Genomic DNA, 22,191 nt, shown 5'->3' on the forward strand with positions numbered 1-22,191 from the left:
TTAGTAATTTAATTATTTTATTTTTATTAATGTCCAAACAAAAAATTATTATTAAAGGGTGATATTGTAAAAGTAAGCTAAAAGAAATAAAAAGTAACGGTAGGAGTATCAATACTTTAACGGCAGAGATGTTTTGAGATATTTTAAAAAATATAAAAACTAAATAGATACTAATTTTAAAATATAGAAACTAAATAGATTTTTTCTTGACATCTTCCATTCAAATATTTATACGTACCCATTAATATAACAATATGGAACTGAATAGACCCTAATAACCAAAACATTCATATATGATGACTAGTCCTTGAATCTTTGGTTGAGTTTGGTCCATTATTTTTCTCCCCTTATCCTGGAAGTGCAGAGTTCAAGTTTTCAAACGTGTACTGTACGTGATTTAATACTTCACATAATATTTTTTTTTTTTAAAAAAAGAAAAAAACCAAACATGTCGGTCCCTAATTTGAATAGAAAAAGGAAGCCTTATCTGAGGCTGAAAATCAGTTAATCAGGTAGATGACGATCACAGTAAAGTAAGAATTCATGTCCTTCTGAAGATTCTAAATAATGTCAATAATTTATTTTACAAAAGAAAAAGAAAAGAAAAGAAAAGGTGATGGGCATGCAGTCCATTTGCATTCACTCACATCAAAATCAGAAATAGCTATTAATAATTGTAGTTAGAGCATGTACAAGAACCCCATCCTCTCATGCCTTACACTATTTCTTTGTTAAAGTTTACAAGATGTTTGACTAATTGATTGACATTTGAAGTGACTGCATGCATTGTCCTCTTCTCCTGTCCCCTACCCTTCGATCAGCTGCCCTCCTTTAATCTTTATATATATCAATGGGCGCTGCAGCCTTTTTCTTTTGCTATCATTATTATTATTGTAACTGAGGAGGGGAGGATTGCCCTTATCTAATACTAAAATTTGGTTTATGAATTTTTGTAACTACACAATTAATTTGTGAAGTATTTAGAACGGAACGGGTGGGTGGGGTGAGGACTGAGGAGGGGGTTTTAAGGATAATTACGAATGCGATGTCCTTTCAATTCATTATTGACTCTCCCTTGTCCTTTCCGTATATCATTCCAAAATTTTACGTCAAGGGGGGGGGGAGAAACGGAACGCAATTTAAGACTTGACATCATCTCAACTTGAATGAATGAATGAATGAATACTAAATCCTACCAGCTTTGGATGTTTATCAGTTTTCACCCTGTTGAATGAAAATTTATGCTTTCTTATCTTTTAATTTAGTTCTTATCATATTAAAGTAAAGTTTCTTTTACTAGATAGTGATTCTCTATTTATAAGTTCACATACATGCATACATACATATTTATTTATTTATTAAAGAGAGAATATTGGAAAAGAAGAGAAACATTTAGAGAGAATTTTTACATTTGGGGGAATTTATGTGAGAAAGATAGGGAGAGTTTTGGAGAGTGAAAAACTCATTAACTAAATTAAAAGATACGAAATTTATTTATACTGCTAAATTTATTTATATCCAGTGCTTGGCAATTCAACATACATGTACAAGTTTTTGTATGAAACTGCTGAAATTTATGTGTTTTGATATTCTGCATCATGAGGATCTCTTGGATGTGAATTATTTATAACAAGAGCCATGATTTTTTTGTGATATGTTTATATAAATCTCAAAGATGATATTGATGATAACAAATCAACATACATGTACAAAATTATATGAGTTCGAGTAATAGTATAAATAAAAAATTGCATTTAGTAGATAAAGTTTCAATAAAATGATATGACCAAGTTAAAGGATAAAAGAATATAAATTTTTAATGTACTAAAAGATAAAATACACCAATTATTGGAGTGCTTATTTTTCTTACCATTAAGGGAGAGGGAGAGGGAGAGGGATCTTTATCGCCATTAATTTTTAAGTTATCCATCACTACAAATTAGATATAGCCTAAAGCTGGATAATCTTGAATCGAGAGGGAGTGGACCACGATGGTGATTATAAGAAAACCCCTAGATTTGTGTAGCCAAGTGTCGCTCATTTGGGTATTATTAATTATTGTTTAAGAGGGGGCTGCTCGTACGTACGTAGGTCCCTTAATAGTTTTTCAGTTGAAAATGGCAAAATCCTGACAAATAATGTTTTAATGTTAAAATGAATTAATTGTGAAATACGCATGCAACGAAAGGCTGTGGCGGAGTGATTTCGTGAAGAAAAAGTCAAATTTGATGCTAATAATTCAACCGGAGGGTGTATTTATTAACTATTAATTTCATCTGTATACGTAGTCTTATATTGACTTTTGTCGGTTAACACTTAAATCGTTTCTTAATACGATTTACACACCATTTGTGAAGTTGTTATTGTTATGATGCAGAATGCACTCAGTTTTCAAACACCTAATGGCTAATGCTAACATCGTAAATTGGTATATATATATATATATATAAAAAAAAAAAAAAAAAGTAATAAAAATTTCTCTTATTAGCTAGGGTTCATGTGATCCTGAAAAACAGCCAAACAGGATGACAGACGTAAGAGAGCGAGATACGTCAATTCTGACATAACAGGGAGAGAGAGAGAGAGGCACCAGAAACGACACGATCAGGATCGTCGTCTCCCGTGCAGTGCATGTGCTGTCAGCTGGCGGGAAACCACTAGTGCAGACACATCCAAACAAGAACGCTTGTCCTTCTCTGTTTCTCCTCATGCGAACACATAATCATGATAATAATTACACCAGTAAACGGAACGGAGTCCTCGGAGTTCAGGTGAAAACGGGACGGAGGAGAAGGACGATGAAATATTGAAATTCGAAAGTGAGAATATAAATTAATTAATGTTTAACAAGAAGACGAAATTTTGTGGAGAAAAAGGAAACGGATCGTGACAATACGATCAACAGAGTGGGACGACCTTCATTTCCATTTCCATATTTTTTGGCAGCCTTCTTTTTGTTTTTTTGTTTTGTTTTTTTTATTATTATTATTAATCTAAACGCTGTGAGTTAAACGGTGGCCCCATTTCTTGTTTCTTGCTTGTTTGCATCACCCGCATATGAACAGATTAACGCATTTTCTTTGTTTTCTTTTACTTGTTATCTTATATTTATATCATTTGCTCCTTCTCTCTTCTAAAAAAAATTTCTTACATATCATTATTAGTTCTTGGATTTCACAGCTCATAAAGATACAAAATTAAGCAAGAGACAAAACACATATCTTTGGATTTCATTTTAGAAAAGATTTATTTCTCTTCGTTCATCATGAGAATTATTTTTTTCCTTTCGAGGTACTGATCATGATCATACCTCTCTTTTATTTTTTAATGGGTTTTTAATTTATATATATATATAGAAGAAAATGAAAAGATCGACAAGGGAAAATATCAGCAGTCTAATTAATTATAACAAAAGTTTAAAAAAATAAGCAAATTTTTTAAAAATTATTAGCGGTCCATTTCAATATTTTTAAGTGTATCACCAAACCACTTTTTCATTGAGATACATTAATGTACGCTAATGTCACAAGTATAAAATAATTATTTTCCTAATAAATTCATTCCCCCGTCCCCCTAATTATTAGTGAAAGTTTAATAAACCAACAAGAAGTCATTTACATAATAAAACACTTTTAGAGGCATAATGATCTTTTTCTAAAGGTTTCACAGAATTAATAAAAAAGTAGTTTTTTTATATGATTCCAAAACTTAAATAGATCTGTGATATTCTTTTAAAATTTTATATATTTTTTAACTTTCCTTAAAAATTAAATAGCAATTGTTAGACTAAATTACGAAAGGCCCAAAAGCTTACGAAAAATATCGGCTCAGCAAATTTTTTTCATAAAAAATAGTCTAGATATGTTATTTATAAAGAATGACTAAGGTATTTAGAAAATATTTATTTATAAGTAAAAAATCCCAAAGGAAAGTTTTCGACAAAGTGCAAAAGGCATGATTCTATATAAAAGGACCTAGGACCATACTTTACAAAGAATGAACCTAGGTTCATACTTTACAGAGAATTATCTAGGCACTCATAAAATATTTCTAAGTAAAATATCTAAAGGGAGAGTTTTTGGCAAAGCGCTAAAGGTGTTATTCTACAAACAAAGATCTCTATTTTTTCACAAAAAAATGACCTAAGTCCACTATTTACAAAGAATGATCTACGTCTATTATTTATAAAGAATGACCTAAAGACTTAAAAAATATTTCTAACTAAATGGTCAAAGGTCAAGTTTTCGACAAAGTAGCAAAGACTTGATTCTAACCTAAGTCCATTCTTTATAAAGAATGACTTAGGTTCGCTCTTTATAAATAACAAGCTAAATCCATTCTTTACAAAAAAAATAAAATTGACTTAAGCTAAATCCATTCTTTACAAAAAAAAAAAAAATGACTTAAGCTAAATCCATTCTTTACAAAAAAAAAAAAATGACTTAGGCACTTAGAAAATATTTCTAAGTAAAGCTTCCAAAGGGAGAGTATTCGACAAAGCACTAAAGGCATGATTTTACAAATGATGGACTTAGATCCATTCTTTATAAAGAATGACCTAGGTCCATTGTTTTTTTTTTTTTTTTTTGACAAAGAATGACTAAAGAACTTAAATATATGTTCTATAGAATAGCCTAAAAGTAAAGAAACATTCTACAAAATGCATCTACAGGCCAAAAGAATATTTTGCATAATGCGCCTATGGGTAAACAATCATTCTAAAAAATTAGCCTACAAGCAAATAAACATGGAATGAGCCTATGGGCAAATATATATTATATAGAATGAGCCTGCGTGTAAATGAATATTCTATGAAATGTGCCTATAGACAAATATACATTCTACGAAATGGGTCTGGAAGCAAATAAACATCCTATGAAATGTACCTACAAGCTAACAAATATTTTACGGAATGAGCTTACGAGCCAACAAATATTCCATAGAATGCGCCAATGGGCAAATAAATATTTTATGGAATGAGCTTATGAGCTAGCAAACATTTTGTGCAATGTGCTTATGAGCAAAAGCTTTATAAATTTTGTTTATAGATAAAATGTTATAAAATCAATCTTTTTTGGGGAAATCAACATAATTGTCGAATTCAAGCTTTAGTCCATTAAAGGTCAATGGTCAGAATCAAGTCAAATTTTCAAATAAGACTTGTGATGAACAAGTCTTACCACATATTGATAAGTGTCCTCATGCATGGACACTTATCAATGTGGGATGCTTGGCCTTATATAAAGGCCAAGCGTCCCACATTTGAAGGTAAGATGAAAAAGAGATCCAAAATAATATCTATCTCATTCTAAAATTTCTATGTAGAAATTGGGTAAAAGGAACTGACTTGAATGTCAGAGAATTATCGCTGGCACACCAACCCTCCTTGGTTGTTGTTAACTTTTGTAGAACGATTGACCATTGGAGACATGATTTAAACATTTGCCTCAAGGAGAACATAGACCACAAATCTTAATTTAGAAGAATTTTTAGAATACAAAATGATTACTGTACATTGAGAAAAAATTTACATCAACAGCAACCACTAGTCATCTTTCAAATCATATTCTTTCTTTTTTTTAAATAAGTGTATATGTCATTTACATGGAAAAAAAAAAAGGTAACTCAATCACAATGGATGTAATTTTCAATGTTGGTTGCATATGAGTGATAAAGGGAACAGAGAATGAGTTTGTGGGTTGAAAATGTGAATGGGAATGGGAAGCAATGGTTCATTATTTTTTGAAGGGGAGGTAAAGATAAAGACTAAGAAATCAATTACCAACTACATTTGGGCTGACAATGTCAATTGCTTCCACCACTATCATCCAGCTTGCACCTAAATAGAAAGATATTGATATTCTTTTCACTGATCACTTAATTTCTTGCGTGCAATCGAATTCCTTTAGGCGTCCCCCATTCCCTCTCCATCATCACCATCATGTGTTATTTTATGACAATTGCATCAGTTTGTCCTTCGACTCTCTCAATTTTAGCTTTTGCTCCTTGTTCTTTCCTTGAATCAAAAGTTACCATGTGAGGCAGAGGGTGAAAAGTCGGGTACGGTATAAAATTTCAGTTAAAGCCACTACATATATACATTCTTCCAATCTAAACGTGCGAGTTCAATAATACTTTACTTGCCCTATGTTGACGCTAAACCCGTCCTACTTTATATGATGATGAAGATTGTCAATGAGAATATAGTTCTGTTAAAATGGGTGGAACTGTTTAAGCTTATTGAAGGAATGATTCCTTCAATCATTCCTATTAAAAAAGAAAAAGAAGAAAAGGAAGGCTAGTTTCTTTGAGTTTACAAAATTTAAGTAGAAATAAGATGATTTTATTGAAAATGATGTTATTCTTTTGAGTAAGAGTGAGACACATTATGGCGTGTATAATAAGTTGGGACTGAAAAGTCACCGACAAAGCTGTTAAACACATTGATTTGCATGAGATTTGAAGTCCCACTCCCACAAAAAAAGATTGTAGAAAATGATGATGAAAGAGTTTGTGATCAGGACGAATAATTTGGTTTAAACAGTAGAATGGCATACTCTGGGAAGTGATTATAAAGGGCCAAGAAATTAATGGGTCTAGCCTCTAGAGTCTTGACTTATTGGCTACGAATTGCACTTTACTGTGACCAAATTCAACTGCTAGTAAAGCATAAGAATGTGGTTTGTGTCCAGGTTTTTTTCTATTTCTTCTAATGCCTTTGTTTCTAAAACTGAGCATTGGGCTGGTTATGATTAGTTGCCGGTGCCAAAAAATTTGAGAAGACACGGTAAGCTTCTCGGCCTTTTGGCTTTATAGGTCTTATAAATGAAAGCGTCGCTTTAATTTCACTGTAATAAGACGTGATGATTATTATTTATTAACCCAAAAAAAAACAAAAAAAAAGAGTTGTGATCTTCTGAAACGACGTTCGCGCGTGCAGTTGGAAAATCGTTGGTGGGTCATCTAAAAAACGCTATAAAGGTTAAACACAGTTTATATGAGGGTTCCTTTGATATAGACGCTATGGCTAGCTAGGCTCATAATTAACACAATCTAACGGAGATTAGCGTTGGTCGCTTAATCAACTGCCGAAAGGTTAATTTCGGTGGTCCACCTCTTACAAAGTCAATGATCATAACTAAAATCATGCATGAAAATGAAAGTAAAGCCGTAGATTTTTGTAATTTTTTTTTTTTTATATAAGCTTTTAGATTCAAAGGAAATTTTTTTTTTGTTTTTCTAATCGAAGTACTTGATTAATTAAAACATCGGAGAGTTTTATTTACTATAATTTATTGGAATACAAATCCCAACCTTACAAACATAATATGAATATATATGATAGCACAGCTCTCAAACTCTTTTTTTTTTCTTTTTTAATTTGGACAGACGCTGGAGCTCTTCTAAACTTAATAAGAAAGTGGAGTTGACAAATATTTTTAAACTGTGTAGTATCTGAGGGCCTGCCTCCTATTCATAGATAGGCCATGGGCCATTTCAGACCTCAATTCCCAAAGTTCATATCATAATATCATTTTGAGTGGGACTATTGGCACCCCTCCAAATACCTATTAAAACCCTATAATTATTTTACAATTTTAACCTTTACTCAAATTACATAATAGGACAATTTCTAATTAATCCTACACTCAAATGTCAATATTTTTTTTTCTTAAAAATTCTTTATGCTGTAGATTTTTATTTTAAAAGGGAAGCAAGACAAGTTTGGAAGAGCTTAATAATATGAATGTCAGAAGGGAAATGTGGAAGTTGGTTTTAATAGAAAAATGACAAACAAAGATTTTGATTCGGGAAACAAGTTAGTGATCTTGAAAATGTAATGTGGAAATCTAAATTAAAGGAAGAATATGATCCAAGAGCATCAAGGGCAATGGCAAATCATTATTACATGAGCGGCAATGATGACGGGGATGAATTTTATGCCACATGGGAGAATAAGAAGAATGAGGTGAATCAAATTGAGGGTGAAGCTGCTGATTTTGAAACTCATAATAAAGTGAATAATAGACTGAACAAGACATAGAACGAGGCAGATGAGATCAAGATAGTAATTTATAGCAACCTTTAGTGAATGAAGATGGTACCCGGGATTAAAATCCAACATTTTAGAAATTAAAAGGATTATTTTTTTCTCTTATTTTCAAGCGAAAATTTTAATATCGGCGACTGCAATGGACAGAAGAAACTCCATTGTTGAAATGAGGTTTAATAATAAAGATAAAAAATAATTAAAGAATGATGTTTACGCTAATAAGTTTTAATTAAGGGTAATTTTATCATTTAAGGGGTGTTAAAAGAATTTTATAATATTTATAAATATTTTAATGGGGTTAATAAAGAAAATGGGTGTTAAGAGATATTTAGAGGGGTGCCAATAGTCCCACTCTATCATTTTTTGCTTATAATTATGGGCTGTATGCACCAGCCTATATAATAATAAGACCTCAATCCCCAAACTATGATTTATTTATTTTAATTTTTCGGTACTTAAATATTCATTAATTTAACCGTCGGCATCAATTGTCATTGCCAACAACACACACTACAAATTGTAACACAACTGTATTCTGCAAGTTATTCGCAGAAGAAGCTAAAAGCTACCCTCAAGTCCTACAGTATCTCCACGTTTCTCTTACTATTCTAATAATTTAAAATAAAACTCTGTTGGCGAGTGGCAATACAAAATCCACAACTGGGTCCATAACTATGACAATGAAAAGGGAGGGAGACATTATAGTTCCAGCATAACTTAGAATTCCAGTCATTTGTCGATTGAGCAAAGCCTGCAGATACAATATTTACCGCTGCAGCATGTTCTGCAAATGTAAATTTGTTTATAATTTTCAAGTAGGCATGAATTTCTTTCAGCTATCATGACATACGCTAATGAAAATAGAACAATTAGGCTTAAAATACATCTTACAGTCATATTCCAAATGTTGTTAGCCATTTAATGAATAAAAAATAAATACATAATGAGAAAGCAATGTTAAACTAGCTCATTTGGAAACAGATTGGATACAATATAAAGCTTCCTGACAAGCTGTAGCATGCAAAATAATCACATGGACTAAAAAAAAGTCAACATATTTTTCTACTATATCCCTGATACAATATAATCTCTATTGTTTACCTAATTTTAGTTCCCACAGAGGAGACGCATGCATTATGAAAATTTCACAGTTCCATGGGGAACATCAGACAATAGAGTGAAACCGCAAGCCAAATCAAGTCACACAGATTCTAGGTTGCGAGCCTCCAAAGCTCCCTGTAGCCATTCCACAGCACCGTTGTAGTTTAAGAAGCCCATGAACCAAAACTCATGATTATCTATGGAGATAACCTGGACATATTTTTCAGCAGGATTGTTTCTGCTTGACGAAGGATTAACTGCTCTAAGCTGATGCAATGGGATAACTACCTATTTTAAGCAGAGAAAAGCATCAGTAATTGCCACAAGATAATCAACAATAAAAAAAAGAGAAAAAACAAAAAAGCCAACAGTCTATCACCCAAAAAAAAAGGGTTGGGGTGGGGGGGTGTTTGTGTTTTGGAAAACAATATATGAAGTAAATATTGGAAACTTAAGAGAAAGGATTAACATGAATGTATTTTCCCTTGAAAACATCAACCACCATTTGCTCTTGTATGGGCCGACCCAAATTACAACATAGAGCACACAATTCTAAGTAAAAAATTTGTATAATGTTTTCTGTAACATAGGTTAAGAGACAAATGCAATCTCAACTGAAAACGAAGTGCAGTGCCACAATAATAGTGTTTTGTTGGGGTACTATACAGGCAGGGGACGCTGGGAAGCTGTCCAACAAACTCACTGACCATGTCGAACAGGAAAGAAAAGGTAGGTATCTTTGAAACCATGAAAGACTAACAAAGTAAACAGAACAACAAACTACATGCAAATAGTAAGAGCCTACTGTGCAAAAAAGTGCCTGTAACTTGTAAATGTGAAGGGTAAAAGATATAGTCCAAAACACAATCTCATGGATTGGAGGTCTAATGAGGATTTCCAAACTACCTTTCTTTCATATATATGGCTCAAGGAAAATACCTTATAATAGCTCCATTCAGTTTGGCCACTGGATTTATAGGAAAGCGGGTTGTCGCTACAGAATGCCAGCTTTGCAGTAGATACATATAAGATTCCCATGACTGGACCAGCTGATGTGGATAAGTAACAAGCATATGAGTTCTGAAGTTGCTCCTCAGGAACTGTCTCAAAAGTTTGCCGAAAGATCTTTTCATAACCGCCTTCTGCCAGAACCTTAGTTCCCTGTGCAATCCTTCCCATAGCAGCATCAGCAAAGCTCGGGCTTGTTTTCACTAGTTAGGAGAGAACGGGGTCATTCCAGTAATTTCATGACAAAAACTAACAAAGAATGACAGAGTGCTACAACAAAAAACAGTTGCCAACTAACTAAGTAGCTTAATTTACCATCAAGTTTCATCTTTCCAACATTCTACCAGCAACCTAACTTTATAGCCATTAGATTTGAGGATTACAAACACAGACTTAGAAGCCGTTAAGACAGAATTATATCATGATTTAATCAGACTCATTCTATATTTTCCTGCCCTTTAATTTCAATTTCAGTATAGCAGCCTAATCAAAATTTGGCTCCTTTTTCTTTTTGGTTGCCAACTAGAGAGGATTGCATGCTTTATTAGTTGTTAGTTTTAGGGTTTACCCAATGAAAGGCGTGAGAAAATCTATACCATAACTAATTAGTTAAGATCAAAACAAATCTCATAAATAAGTTAAACAAACAAATCTCATAAATAAGTTAAACTCATACCTAACAATACTGGCATAAACTCTACGCAATGTAAAGTAGGCAGCTCATATCAAGGATAATAAAAAATCGTATTCTTACAAGATATACAATATTACTGATTATTTGTAATGGAGGACGGAATATTGGGCAAGTAAGTAAGATTGAATATGGATTTTCACCAGCACAGAATATATCTACCGGCACCTTAAATGAGGAAAGTAGAGCCAAAGAGATAGTCCAGAGCCTATTTTAAATGGATAAATCACAAAGTGCACGGGTTGATATTTGTGTACCTAGAAATTTATAATGGACAAATGATAGTGACTTCAAGGCCAAAACTCACAAAAGGTAGCTTCATGATTTCATTTTTTCCAATACAACAAATCAAATGAATTCTTATTATGAAATATTTCTATACCTTCCCCCACCCCCTTCTCTATCTTCACCCATCACCAATTCAAATCCAACCAAGAGACGAGACAGAGAAATGTAGACACATAGATTTAGACGGTCACCTATTAGTTAGTACTTGCAGACAATCTTCCTCAGATCAGGTTTAGTTAGTACTAAACCCAAAAAGTTGTTTTCACAAGTAAAACAAGACGCAACAAAAAATTCCCCAGGCCATGACCCACCCAATTTTACCGGTAGTTGAAATCAATTCATTCGTAAATTCTAATACTAAACTCATTGTATCTTATCTGATAAATGACATTAGCGTAAACACAAAAGAAAGAAAACTCACGATGCTGCCAGGTGTTCCCAGCGAGATCCTCTGCTTTCTTCGTCGCTTCTCCAACTTTCTTCCCCCATCGCCCCAACACATCCTTCACACTCCCTACCGCGTCTGATTCAAATCATTATCCCAAATTAACTAACATTTACAGGAGGCGCGCCTCAATAAAATAACCAAAAACAAAAAAAAAATACAAATACGGGACGGACCTTTGAAGGAAAATGAATTGGAGGGCGGTGCAGGAGTGTGGGCGACGTAAGGATTGGATCCGTCGATTGGGGGCATGGTATTTTGGTAATTATGAGTATTGGGAGCGTGCGATTCGGTCACCAAGTCGGGGCTCCAGTGCACCGATTTCTTCGACACGGATGATGCTGGCGACGGTTCGGATGAATTCGTGGAGCTTTCTAATTGGATCTTGATCTGACTCTGAGGCTGTGCTTGATTCTCATTCTCAGAAACTTTCTCAGACTCGGATCCCACGACGATATTCGCCCAGTTATCGCCGTCCCCGTTGGGATTGGGATCGGGTTTCGGGTTCGGAGCGGGGGACTCTGTCTTGTTGTGGTCGGTGTCTGCTGCTGCGGCCTTCGGGGGCGCCTGTTGCTGATCCATTTTGTTTCAGAAGGTTCTTCGGAGGCGCGTGGCGAGTCTTGATTGGGAGTGGTTTGATTTTCAAATGTTATGAGTTCTCTGTTCGGATCGCTACAGGGGAGAGAGGATTTAGAGGGCATGACCGTACAATTTGATGACTTTTTTTAGCGCCAAGCGGGATTGAGAATTCGATGGACTATCTTGACCGGTGCTCGTCATTCATCAATTTTCTCGTAAATATATTATTTTTCATGTAATTTAAGTGACCGTAAGGCCTTTTAAATTTAAAACATATGCATTCTAAAAACAACAATAATAAGGGAGCCTCTAAGTTACAATAATTGTACCATACATCTCTCATGTGAACCACACAAAATTATAAGACCCACAATTTGTATGGTTCACATGAGAGATGTATGTTACAATTATTGTAACTTAGCATTTGCCCAATAATAATAGTAATTATTTAATTTTATTTATTTATTTTTTTTACTTTTTTTAAATCATCGGCGAAGAGTATTATTCCCCACAACATCTAAAAATAAAAATTCTCAGGTGTAGTGTCAACACGCACATTCCGGGGTTAATCAGATTTTAATGTCATACATAGAGTCATTTAGCAAATTATATACACGGCTTTTGCGCACTCTTACAGTGATGCATGAACTCAAATTTTATAGCATGCCAATTGCTAAACATCCGCAATAATAAAGTTATAGATAGAGTGGCTCTCTTAAATTATATAATGATAATTTCTTCATAAGGAAAAAGTATCCAAAGTTTGTAAAGGCAAACATGAAAAGATTTTTTATGTTACTTGCTGGACAATTTATTCTTTCACCAAAAACAAAAAAAAAAAAAAAAAAAGGAATATGACACTTAAGATGTGCGAATACTCTATTTAATCTTATTTAATTTGTACTACTAAGATAAACATTATTCAAATAAGCTCAATGTGAATACTGAATACATGTCAAAAATAAAAAGACAAGCAGAGGTCTAATTCTAACTTCGGAAATCTTAAACTTGATTGATTGATGTAAAAAAATTGAATGTAATAACATTTAATCAAACGAAATTCTTATACAATAATCAACATATATTTAACTGGATTTATTAGTACATAATTTTTTTTTTAAAAAAAGAGGAAATTAATTTATTTGTGAGAAAAAGATTATTAATTATGAATAGGGATACCATCATCTTAAAAAGATATATTTTATCTGGTGAAAAAGCAGAGATTTGTTCGAACACCCTTGATGCAACAATGAAAAAGAAAGGTGTTATATTATATTATTACGTTCCATGAAAGGGGAACGATAATAAATCACCAAAGGCATCATCATTGTGCATGATTGCATCATATCATTTGAAATTTCTGGATGAAACTGAGCATCGTCTCTTGGCCTCTCTCATCTGTGCACATAATAGACAGAGGCAGTTCAAAATTAGATCAGGCAACTCTTTTTTTTTTTTAAAGAGTCTTGTTGCAAATTGATGCAATGAAGTGAGATATTAATACCATAAGCTTTATCAAAGAAAGAAAGAACTCACCAATTCTCGGGATAGTGTGCCCCTTGGAGTGATAAATCACAACAGGGTCTACAAACGATTCCAGGAGAGCCATTCCTTGCTCCTTCAAGAAATCATTTTCTCCTGCACCACAATCCACATATCATGCTCGTCAATTAAAAGTGATTATGTCTCCAGCTCTTATAAACTTCCCTTCCCACATTATTGAAAAATTATGCGTATTCAGAGATAACAAAATGATACATCTGCTCTAGTCTTTTTTGTTTCATGGAAATTTGTTCTAAATCTAATTGTAAGCGTTATATAATCTTGTTTCCTTTTCTTTTCTTTGTACCTTTTGTAGACAAGCTATTGTTACAGCACTGAAAATACAATCATGTAATGGTTCATTACAAATTTTCCCTGACACGTAGCAGGAACATGTGGACTTGAAAATTGAAATGTGACAATGCCTTGAAAAATGATAAGAGCAATTAAGCTTCAAGATTAATGATTGACACCATAAGCTTAATCTTGTATTCTTTCCTTGGAAGCTTGTAAACAATAGAAATTATGCAGAGTTTTTGAATCTTGTGCTGACCTATAATATGAAGAGATGGGCACTGAACTGGGGATGAAAATGCATTAACCGCAAGCTTAGGCTGCCCAAACTTGAATCCTAGGAATTTAGCCCCTGCTATTAATATCACAAACTTTATCTTTGGTACTTTAGTAAAAGCCACTCCCTACAGTTTCAGAAATTGAGCACATTAGTGGGAAAAAAAAAAAAATCTTCAAATCTTGTTCTCCTCCTCAAAATTAGGAACGGGATAAAATTAAGCAACAATAATAATTGACATCTCAATTACCTCTGCTTGCATCCCTGGTGAAGCAGCTGCTATAAATGCTCCCTAAAATCTCATCGGTCAAATTAGAAACCGAACACAACTGCGGCAAGTAGCAATAAACTCGAAGAAAATAAAACCAAAAATAGTTCAAGTTCTCAGGTGCCCACCTGAGAGAAGCCCAGCAAACCATCAAAAGGACCATGCGTTACCATGTAATCTTCAATATATGCAATGCTCTGTTCAAAGTTTATATACTGAGTACAATCCTACAGTAAGAAAACAGTCGCTGTCACCGGTCTTGCAGCAAAATAATCTAAATTAAAATGTGTAAAGATGAAAAATCAAGTTTTGTGGGAAATAAAGATCTAAGGAAGAATTACCTCATTCCTTTGGTACCATTCGTAGTAAGGGGGATCGAAGAAGGCTTCGACATCTGATTTTCCAAGCGCAGGAAATGGAGCATCAAGAAAATCAAGATCGAGCTTTCGGAGTATGGATTCGGGCCATCTTCCTATTTGTTTCTTGAGGATCTCACCGCTTGTCCTGAATCCGTGGAGACACAAAATTCTGGGTTTTTTTGGGATTCCATTTTCCATTATGGTTCCTCTGTTAATTTTTGTGAACTTCTTAAGTTTCTCTGCTGCTGCAACAATAGTATGCATGGGTGGTGGTGGAATTTTCACCGAATTTACTTGATGGGCGAAGCTGTCTGCTAATTTTGACCAACCATGATGATTGACCAGCAATGCCATTTTGTATTGTGCCTTTGTGTTGAAAAAAGAAGAGAATTTAATGTCTTTATGAAGGGAAGTTAATGTCTTTTCTTTCAATATTTTAGGCAGCGTTTTTTCTATTTCTTTTTTTTTTTAAACTGCAAAACTCGGGGGACGTGGGGGTTGTTATTCCCACTACCTTGAATTTTGCATAGAGTGTTGATGTTTGCCCAGGTTAAATTCTGGGTCAAACTCCGAAAATAATTTAAACGGCGTCGTTTTGATGTGTTTTTTTTTTTTTCTTTTTTGCTACTCCAAAACGTTGCCGTTTTGACTTACCATTTTCGTTTCACTTACCATTTGCAAAACGCGAGCATTGTCCCTGAAAGAATCTAAAACGCGCCTGAAAGAATCCAAAACGCGAACATTGTCCCTGAAAGAATCCAGCAGCTGGGAACGCGATTCGTTTCTTCTTTTCGAAAGCCGAAAAAATCGTTACTTTCCTTCCTCGACCGCGGTGTAGGCTTTCGGGATCCACAGCAGAACGCACCCATTTAGTGAAGAAAGTGATTAACAGCAGCTGCGATATTTGTCGTTGAAAGCCGAAACTCTAAGCTGAGTTTGGACGGAACAAGACCAACAACAGCTGCGAAGTTTCGGCAGAGCAAGAACATTGTCCCTGAAAGTTTGAATTTTCGAAGCTATACTGTACAAATGTTGGAATTATTATTCTTATTTTTGTTAATTAATCACTCCCCTGAGTCTCTCTGATGGTGCATTTGCTTACATGATTTTTATAATGTGTATTAATCGGGTTAATTACCAGTTTGTTTTTTTGAAGTAAAGCTTAACTAGACTCGCTTTGTTTGACTTTTTGTGCATTTTGCTTTCTGTAAAGTTTGATTCTAGTTTCTGGGCTTTTTATTTGAGTTGTTAGAATGAAACTGTAGGAAGAATTATCTATATTTTGATTTTCAGAAAACTACAAGATGAAATTGTGATTTAAGTGGAAATTTGAGCAGAAGTTTAGTTTGCTTTTTCAAGATGTTACAAGGTGAAACAAAGACGAAGAAACTTGCTCTTCTCTCTGTTGCTTTCCTAGGTGAAACAAAGAAACGAAAACGAAGAGGAAGAGATTTTATTCTTCTAAAATTGTCATCAGAAACGTTGCCGTTTTGGAGTAGCTAAAAAGAAAAAAAAAATCAAAACGATGTCGTTTAACTTATTTTCGGGGTTTGACCCGGGGCAAACATCATTTTCCTTTTTTTTTTTTGATTACACGAGACTATTGCTCAGATTACAACTCATATACATGAGATTATTACTGATATTTACAAATCAGACTATTACTGGGACCAACTGACATCAATGCTAATGGAGCTCTGCCCAGACATCAATGCTATTCGAGGGATGTCTACTCCTCACTCATGGGTAAGGGAGAAGACTACCTTCACTCAAATTAATTGAGGAAGGAAATACCCCCACAATGCTTTTGTGGGGGTTCGAACTGCTGCCCTCCAAGTTGGAGGGCAGCAGCCCTGGCCACTCGGGCTACGAATTAAACAAACCGAATTTTCCTTTTGCATATCCGAAAAAGCTATTTCCCCGGATTTTAACCCCGACTCGCACCCCGAATTAAACAAACCGTTTTGAGAATAATTGAAAACGTACCATTTCGACGCATTTTTCCTTTCGTTTTCACGCGATCGAGGCTTTTTACTTTTTGTACAACAGTTGCAATAGTTATGCACCTGCAAACACGAATGCACTCTCTCACGCCCGATGATGGACGAGCCACAGACGACAGACCATTGCCATCACATGATCGAGGTCTCTGTTACCATCACCGACAGTCACGCGACCATCCTCATCCACTCACAAAGTTAGTTGATTGAGATTTTGGCTGATTGGGAAATGATTATTGGTGTCTGAATTGAGTATTAATGCTAGAATTGTTGCTGCTGGAAGTGATTATTGGACTTATTGTTTGATAATTTTAAATTATTTGGCTGATTGGGAAATGATTATTGGTGCTGGAATTGTTACTGCTGGAAGTGATTATTGAATTTTCAGTGCCTTGAGATGGAGCGTGACATTTTTTTCTTTTTTTTTTTGGGTAAAATACTAGAATTCTCATTTAATTTAACCTTCTACAGAGTCTTTATTAAAATATAAATTGTAGTTTGCAGTTTGCAGTTTGTGGAAGTTTTGTAACTCAGCCGAGTGTTGTGGTTGAAAGCAAAAAGAAGGATAAAGCATATGCTGGCAACGTCGTTTTGGTTTGAAATTAATTGAAGCATATGCTCACCCACGTGCTGCCCACCTTTTTCGGCTGAAATTAAAAGGAAAAGTAACAAAATAAAACGACGTCGTTTTTCACAACTCGGGGCGCGACTCGGGGTTTGACCCGGTGTGTGTAGCAGCGCTATTTGCATATCATATTCACGGTTTATCGCCATTTTAACATAAATTAATATTGGTAATTACATACGGAGTTTCGCCAGGTAATAACTCTTTTCACTGAATACGAGCATGGGATTAAAAATTGATTGGGTTTACCAAGCTTATTCCGAACAACTACCGCCTGAAGACACAGAATTTATCGGTTTTCCCATAATGTATAATTTGTTTGTCGTTTCTGTTCTGTATTCTAATTGTTTTTGTTGTTACTGGAGCGTTGGGTGGTTCCGAACATACAAATTAAAGGCTTTAATGAGGCTGCAGGTCAAACACCAACAACAAAATACAAGGAGCATTTTCTTCTTAGTTATTTTATTTATTGAACGAACGAGCATTTTGGTTAAGGACAACGGCCGCTCAATTAAAACAAATGAGTTTCACAAATCTACTTTTGGACTTCATTCCCATCATCCCATGCACTTGCTACGTGCGATGTGACAACGATAGTTATTTCCGTAGACAAATGTTTGTCGATAGCAATTGTACTTCCAGAAACCACCATTTAAGTGTGAGAATAAATTGAATCCGCAGCTGATTGGGAGAGGTCTTGGGCTTAAATTTTCCGCTATGTCCCATCTCCCAAACGAAAAAGTTAAAGAGGTAGCAACTGGCAACCTTAACAAACAGTTTGTGGTTAAATGTTGTTGGATGTACTAAGAATATTAGCCCATTATAACTTAGGGGCTAGTTTTACGATTCAAGTAGTTGGGCCTACGTAATTGGCCGGGGTTGTCTGCGATAAACATGTTTCTTTACCCCCTTTTTTTTTTCCCCCCCTTTCCGTTTATCAGTTTCTTTACCCTGGGCTAATTGTTGAAATCGAGTATGCAAATAGTACAATTTAAAATAATAAAAAAACAGAAACTATGTAAATACAACTTTAGGTTGGCTATTTTACCTTAATACTTGTAGATTATCATCATTTAATCCTTAAAACTATTAGATGGCTTATTTAAGAGCCATATTGTTGTCACCCCACCTTTATTGTCTCAAAATTAAAAAGCTGAGATAATTTGATTACTTCATGTAGGACGATTACGTAATGGTTTAGTTATTTTAGCGAGTATTTTAATTCTTGTCAACTAAAATTTATTAGAGTGTACATTATTTGGTATGTTATCAACATTTTTTTTTCCATTTATTATTGTTTAGGTAGGATTCAGTTTTCATATTTGAATTCAGTTAACTTAGTGAATTTATTCAATTATAAATAAAGTGGTTGTATAATATATTTTAATATCTTTCAATAATAAAATTCTTTTTTGTTTTCCTTAATGAGACTGTCTACTTAAATTTTTTACTTGAAAAAAATCATTTAGATTAGATCTTCACAGCCGCGAAGTATGTTAACCTTTGACAAAGTATTTCCTTATCTGCATACTCCGGTTCTCTGCCGTATAAAAGAAGGTTGAGGGTCTGTATTAAACACAAAGCAACTGGTCGTTCATTCATTGGTAGCATCTAAAACGTAAACCATTACTATATTGAGAGAAGAATGATTCTAAACGTAAAATTGACAATATGTAAAGATAATTTTAAAAAAGAAAGAAAGGAAAAAGTTAATCAATAAAGAACAATGAAGAGATAAACAAAGGAATAGAACTGACTAATTATGATAGTAACTCGTGACGAATCTAAAATGGAAAGATTCCGTCTAACAAACGTTTGGCTGGGACTTGAAGAATGATCCAGCAATCCGATGAGAGATTAGTGCCAAAGAGCTGTTACAGAGTTGAAAAATCGATCGATCCCCACAGCGCACGGAATACAATGTGCCTACGTTTGTCCATTTTCAATTTGTTGCTTTGCGCGTCCAGTTCCTTTGTTATACGTGTGCCTAAATTCACCACCGCACCATCTTTTCACAAAATTCTTGTGTCACGAATACGTAAAGGCAGAGCACACAGTTTTCTAGCAGTCGAACCAGTCTTATCGTGTTCCTACGAAAACCAAATGAATAAATTCGCTTGTTGCTTTGGGAATTAAATGCAGCATCAAATCAATATCAATGTTATGGGAATGATTAATTTATTTTGATTAAATCGAGCATCAGACTAGGGCACTGTAGTACTGTTTTATAATTGTATCAAATTATTAGAAGCATTTACATTGGTGGAGTCTACTGACATCCAATGACTGAATGCAACTGTGGTACGGTACCACAGTTGCACCACAGGTTTCCCCTTAAATCGAATACAAACATAATTTGAGACTTGAGAGGGAAATGAATCCTTTTAAAGGCATGTGTTAAGTTACATGTAATCTAGTTTACACTACTCACATAAATAGTAAGTAAATTTTATATTATTTACTGTTTATATGAGTGGATGTAAGTTACATTATATGTAATTTAAGGGATCTCCTTTTAAATATAAGTATCATTACTGATTAGAGTGCGAGCAATTACGTTATAATCTCTTAGAATATGTTGAATTTGAACATGTTATCTCCCATTTGCTACTTTTTGGTTCTAAGGATTAATGTGTTAATTTTATGTTTAATGTTAGCAATCTGGATCAAAGTCATAAATTAGAATGTGACGTTTGGAAGGAAATGTTCAATTTCTAGTAAATAATAATTTGTTCTTGGGCATAAGTACAAAAAAGGAAAACCAAAACGAAATCTTATTTTGACGGTTAACCTTGTAAAAAGAAAAAGATATTGACTTATTCTATTGTAACATGAATCTCTGTGGGCCTTAGTCATATGGTTTTATCTCTTGTGTTGGATTTTTAAAGTATTGTCTAATGGTAATTTAATCTCATTCTCTCTTGTATGGGTTTTTAAGTTTAAATTCCAAACGTTTAGTATCATTCTAATAAATTGTTTCTTGAGCTGCCAAGACTTTTGCTTAATGTTAACTATCACGTTTAATTGTGTTATTTTTTTGGTTAATTTTTTTTAGTATCAATAACGCTACATTAATATGATTGTGATACATGAATTATATACTGATTAAACATAGATTATATACCGATTAAAACATCAATAATTGATTATTTGCATTATGTGATTGTTGACTTTATACTATTATTATTATTATACTGATTTTATAATATTATTTATTTATTAAATAACACATAAATTATCGCTTCAATTATAATACAAATTATATTTCAACCATGTAAGTACATTAAAAGTATTTTAATATTTATATCAAATTTATTGGCAGTTTCATAGCTAAGTCTAATACATTATAATGTTTTTTCTCTAAGTGCCTGTTATGTATGGTTTATCTAATAACCGTAAGTACTTGTTTAATCTGATAAGCTCTTTTCAAAATTTTTTGTTGTTATTTAGTTGTTTTTGAGTAAAGCTTTTGAATATTAAATAAGTTATTTTGCCTCTACTAGTAAAAACTTAAATTTAGACTTTTAACAGCAGAGGTTGAAAGCTTTTTTAAAAGATTAAAATGTCTAAAATAGCATTTCTTTATTTCATAATCTTTTTTATTTCTTCATAACACAACTTTAAATAACTTGTTATTAAAGTAATTTTATAACTTTTAATAAAAATTCTCATTGACAACTAAACAACTAATTTTTTTTTTATAAAAGCTCTATTTAAATAAGCTCTATTTATAAAAAAAAACCATATCAAATGGAGCCTAAATAGGTAATGAAGTTAATTAAATAATAATGTGTTTTAAAATGGTGGATTGAAAATGATATAATACTTTTGTAAGTAATCATTAAAAAAATCACAAGTTTATTAAAAGATTATGTAAGGTTGGCTATCTTAACACCATCCAATTTTATATATAGAAAGTGGAACCTATAATATTTTTGGGTACCCAAAATGAGTCTAATTCAAGAGTTCCCTTAATAAGGAAAAAAAAAAAAAACCATTTTCACTTTCCGAGCGAGCAATGAAAACAAATGATTGTCTTGCATATGCTTATATTCTCAAAATTTGGATATAATCTAATTAATTCTTGCCAGCTTTTGCCAGCTCTCTATTTTGTAATTTAGGCAACTTGAATTATACGGTGGGATTGACTAATTTATTTCGATCCCATTGTCTATAAATTTCTGATGCATAGAAAACCATTACAACAGTTGTCCCAACTCGACACGTGGTTGTCACACTAGAACGTTAACACGTGGCTTCTTAGCAGGGCAAGTGTATAGTTCCTCGAAACAATTGTCCATCACAATAACACGTCACAGTCATCCATGTTCGAGCACGACAACAGGACATGAACATTTTTTGCACAGAAATTGAACATGCTAGTTGTTCTCCAATTGAAGAGCTTACTTTAATATATTTTTTTCTCTCTCCACAATTATCTTCCACAGAACGGCTCTAAGGCACAGCTAATTTAATCTTTAAAAAAAAAAGGAGAAAAAAAAAAGAAAGTAAAAATCTGAAACTCCACATAAAGTAGGAAAATCTCTGCGATACAGCAGATGGTCTCTTTCAAAAGCACAGTTTTCTGACACGTGTAGCGAAGCTTTTGATTAGACTTGGTTTCTGATAATCATATTGATGATGAATTCCGTATTTGCCAC

The 22,191-nt window shown here is 33.6% G+C and overlaps 2 protein-coding genes across 2 annotated transcripts; both read right to left on the reverse strand.

The window, feature by feature from the left end:
- Nucleotides 1-8,951: 8,951 nt before the first annotated feature.
- LOC102629618 (GLABRA2 expression modulator) lies at nucleotides 8,952-12,417 on the reverse strand. Its single transcript, XM_006466220.3, has 4 exons — nucleotides 11,763-12,417; nucleotides 11,563-11,664; nucleotides 10,094-10,365; nucleotides 8,952-9,442 (listed from the first exon to the last, which is right to left on the reverse strand). Exons 1-4 carry the CDS (start codon nucleotides 12,166-12,168, stop codon nucleotides 9,254-9,256), a joined length of 969 nt encoding a protein of 322 aa, XP_006466283.2. The 5' UTR covers nucleotides 12,169-12,417; the 3' UTR covers nucleotides 8,952-9,253.
- Nucleotides 12,418-13,276: 859 nt separating this feature from the next.
- LOC102629333 (uncharacterized) lies at nucleotides 13,277-15,334 on the reverse strand. Its single transcript, XM_052445015.1, has 6 exons — nucleotides 14,888-15,334; nucleotides 14,675-14,773; nucleotides 14,529-14,570; nucleotides 14,261-14,405; nucleotides 13,702-13,803; nucleotides 13,277-13,563 (listed from the first exon to the last, which is right to left on the reverse strand). The coding sequence occupies exons 1-6, from the start codon at nucleotides 15,257-15,259 to the stop codon at nucleotides 13,508-13,510; spliced, it is 816 nt and encodes a 271-aa protein (XP_052300975.1). The 5' UTR covers nucleotides 15,260-15,334; the 3' UTR covers nucleotides 13,277-13,507.
- Nucleotides 15,335-22,191: the final 6,857 nt, after the last annotated feature.

The sequence above is a fragment of the Citrus sinensis genome, chromosome 7 (genome assembly GCF_022201045.2).
Source record: "Citrus sinensis cultivar Valencia sweet orange chromosome 7, DVS_A1.0, whole genome shotgun sequence".
NCBI lineage: Eukaryota > Viridiplantae > Streptophyta > Magnoliopsida > Sapindales > Rutaceae > Citrus > Citrus sinensis.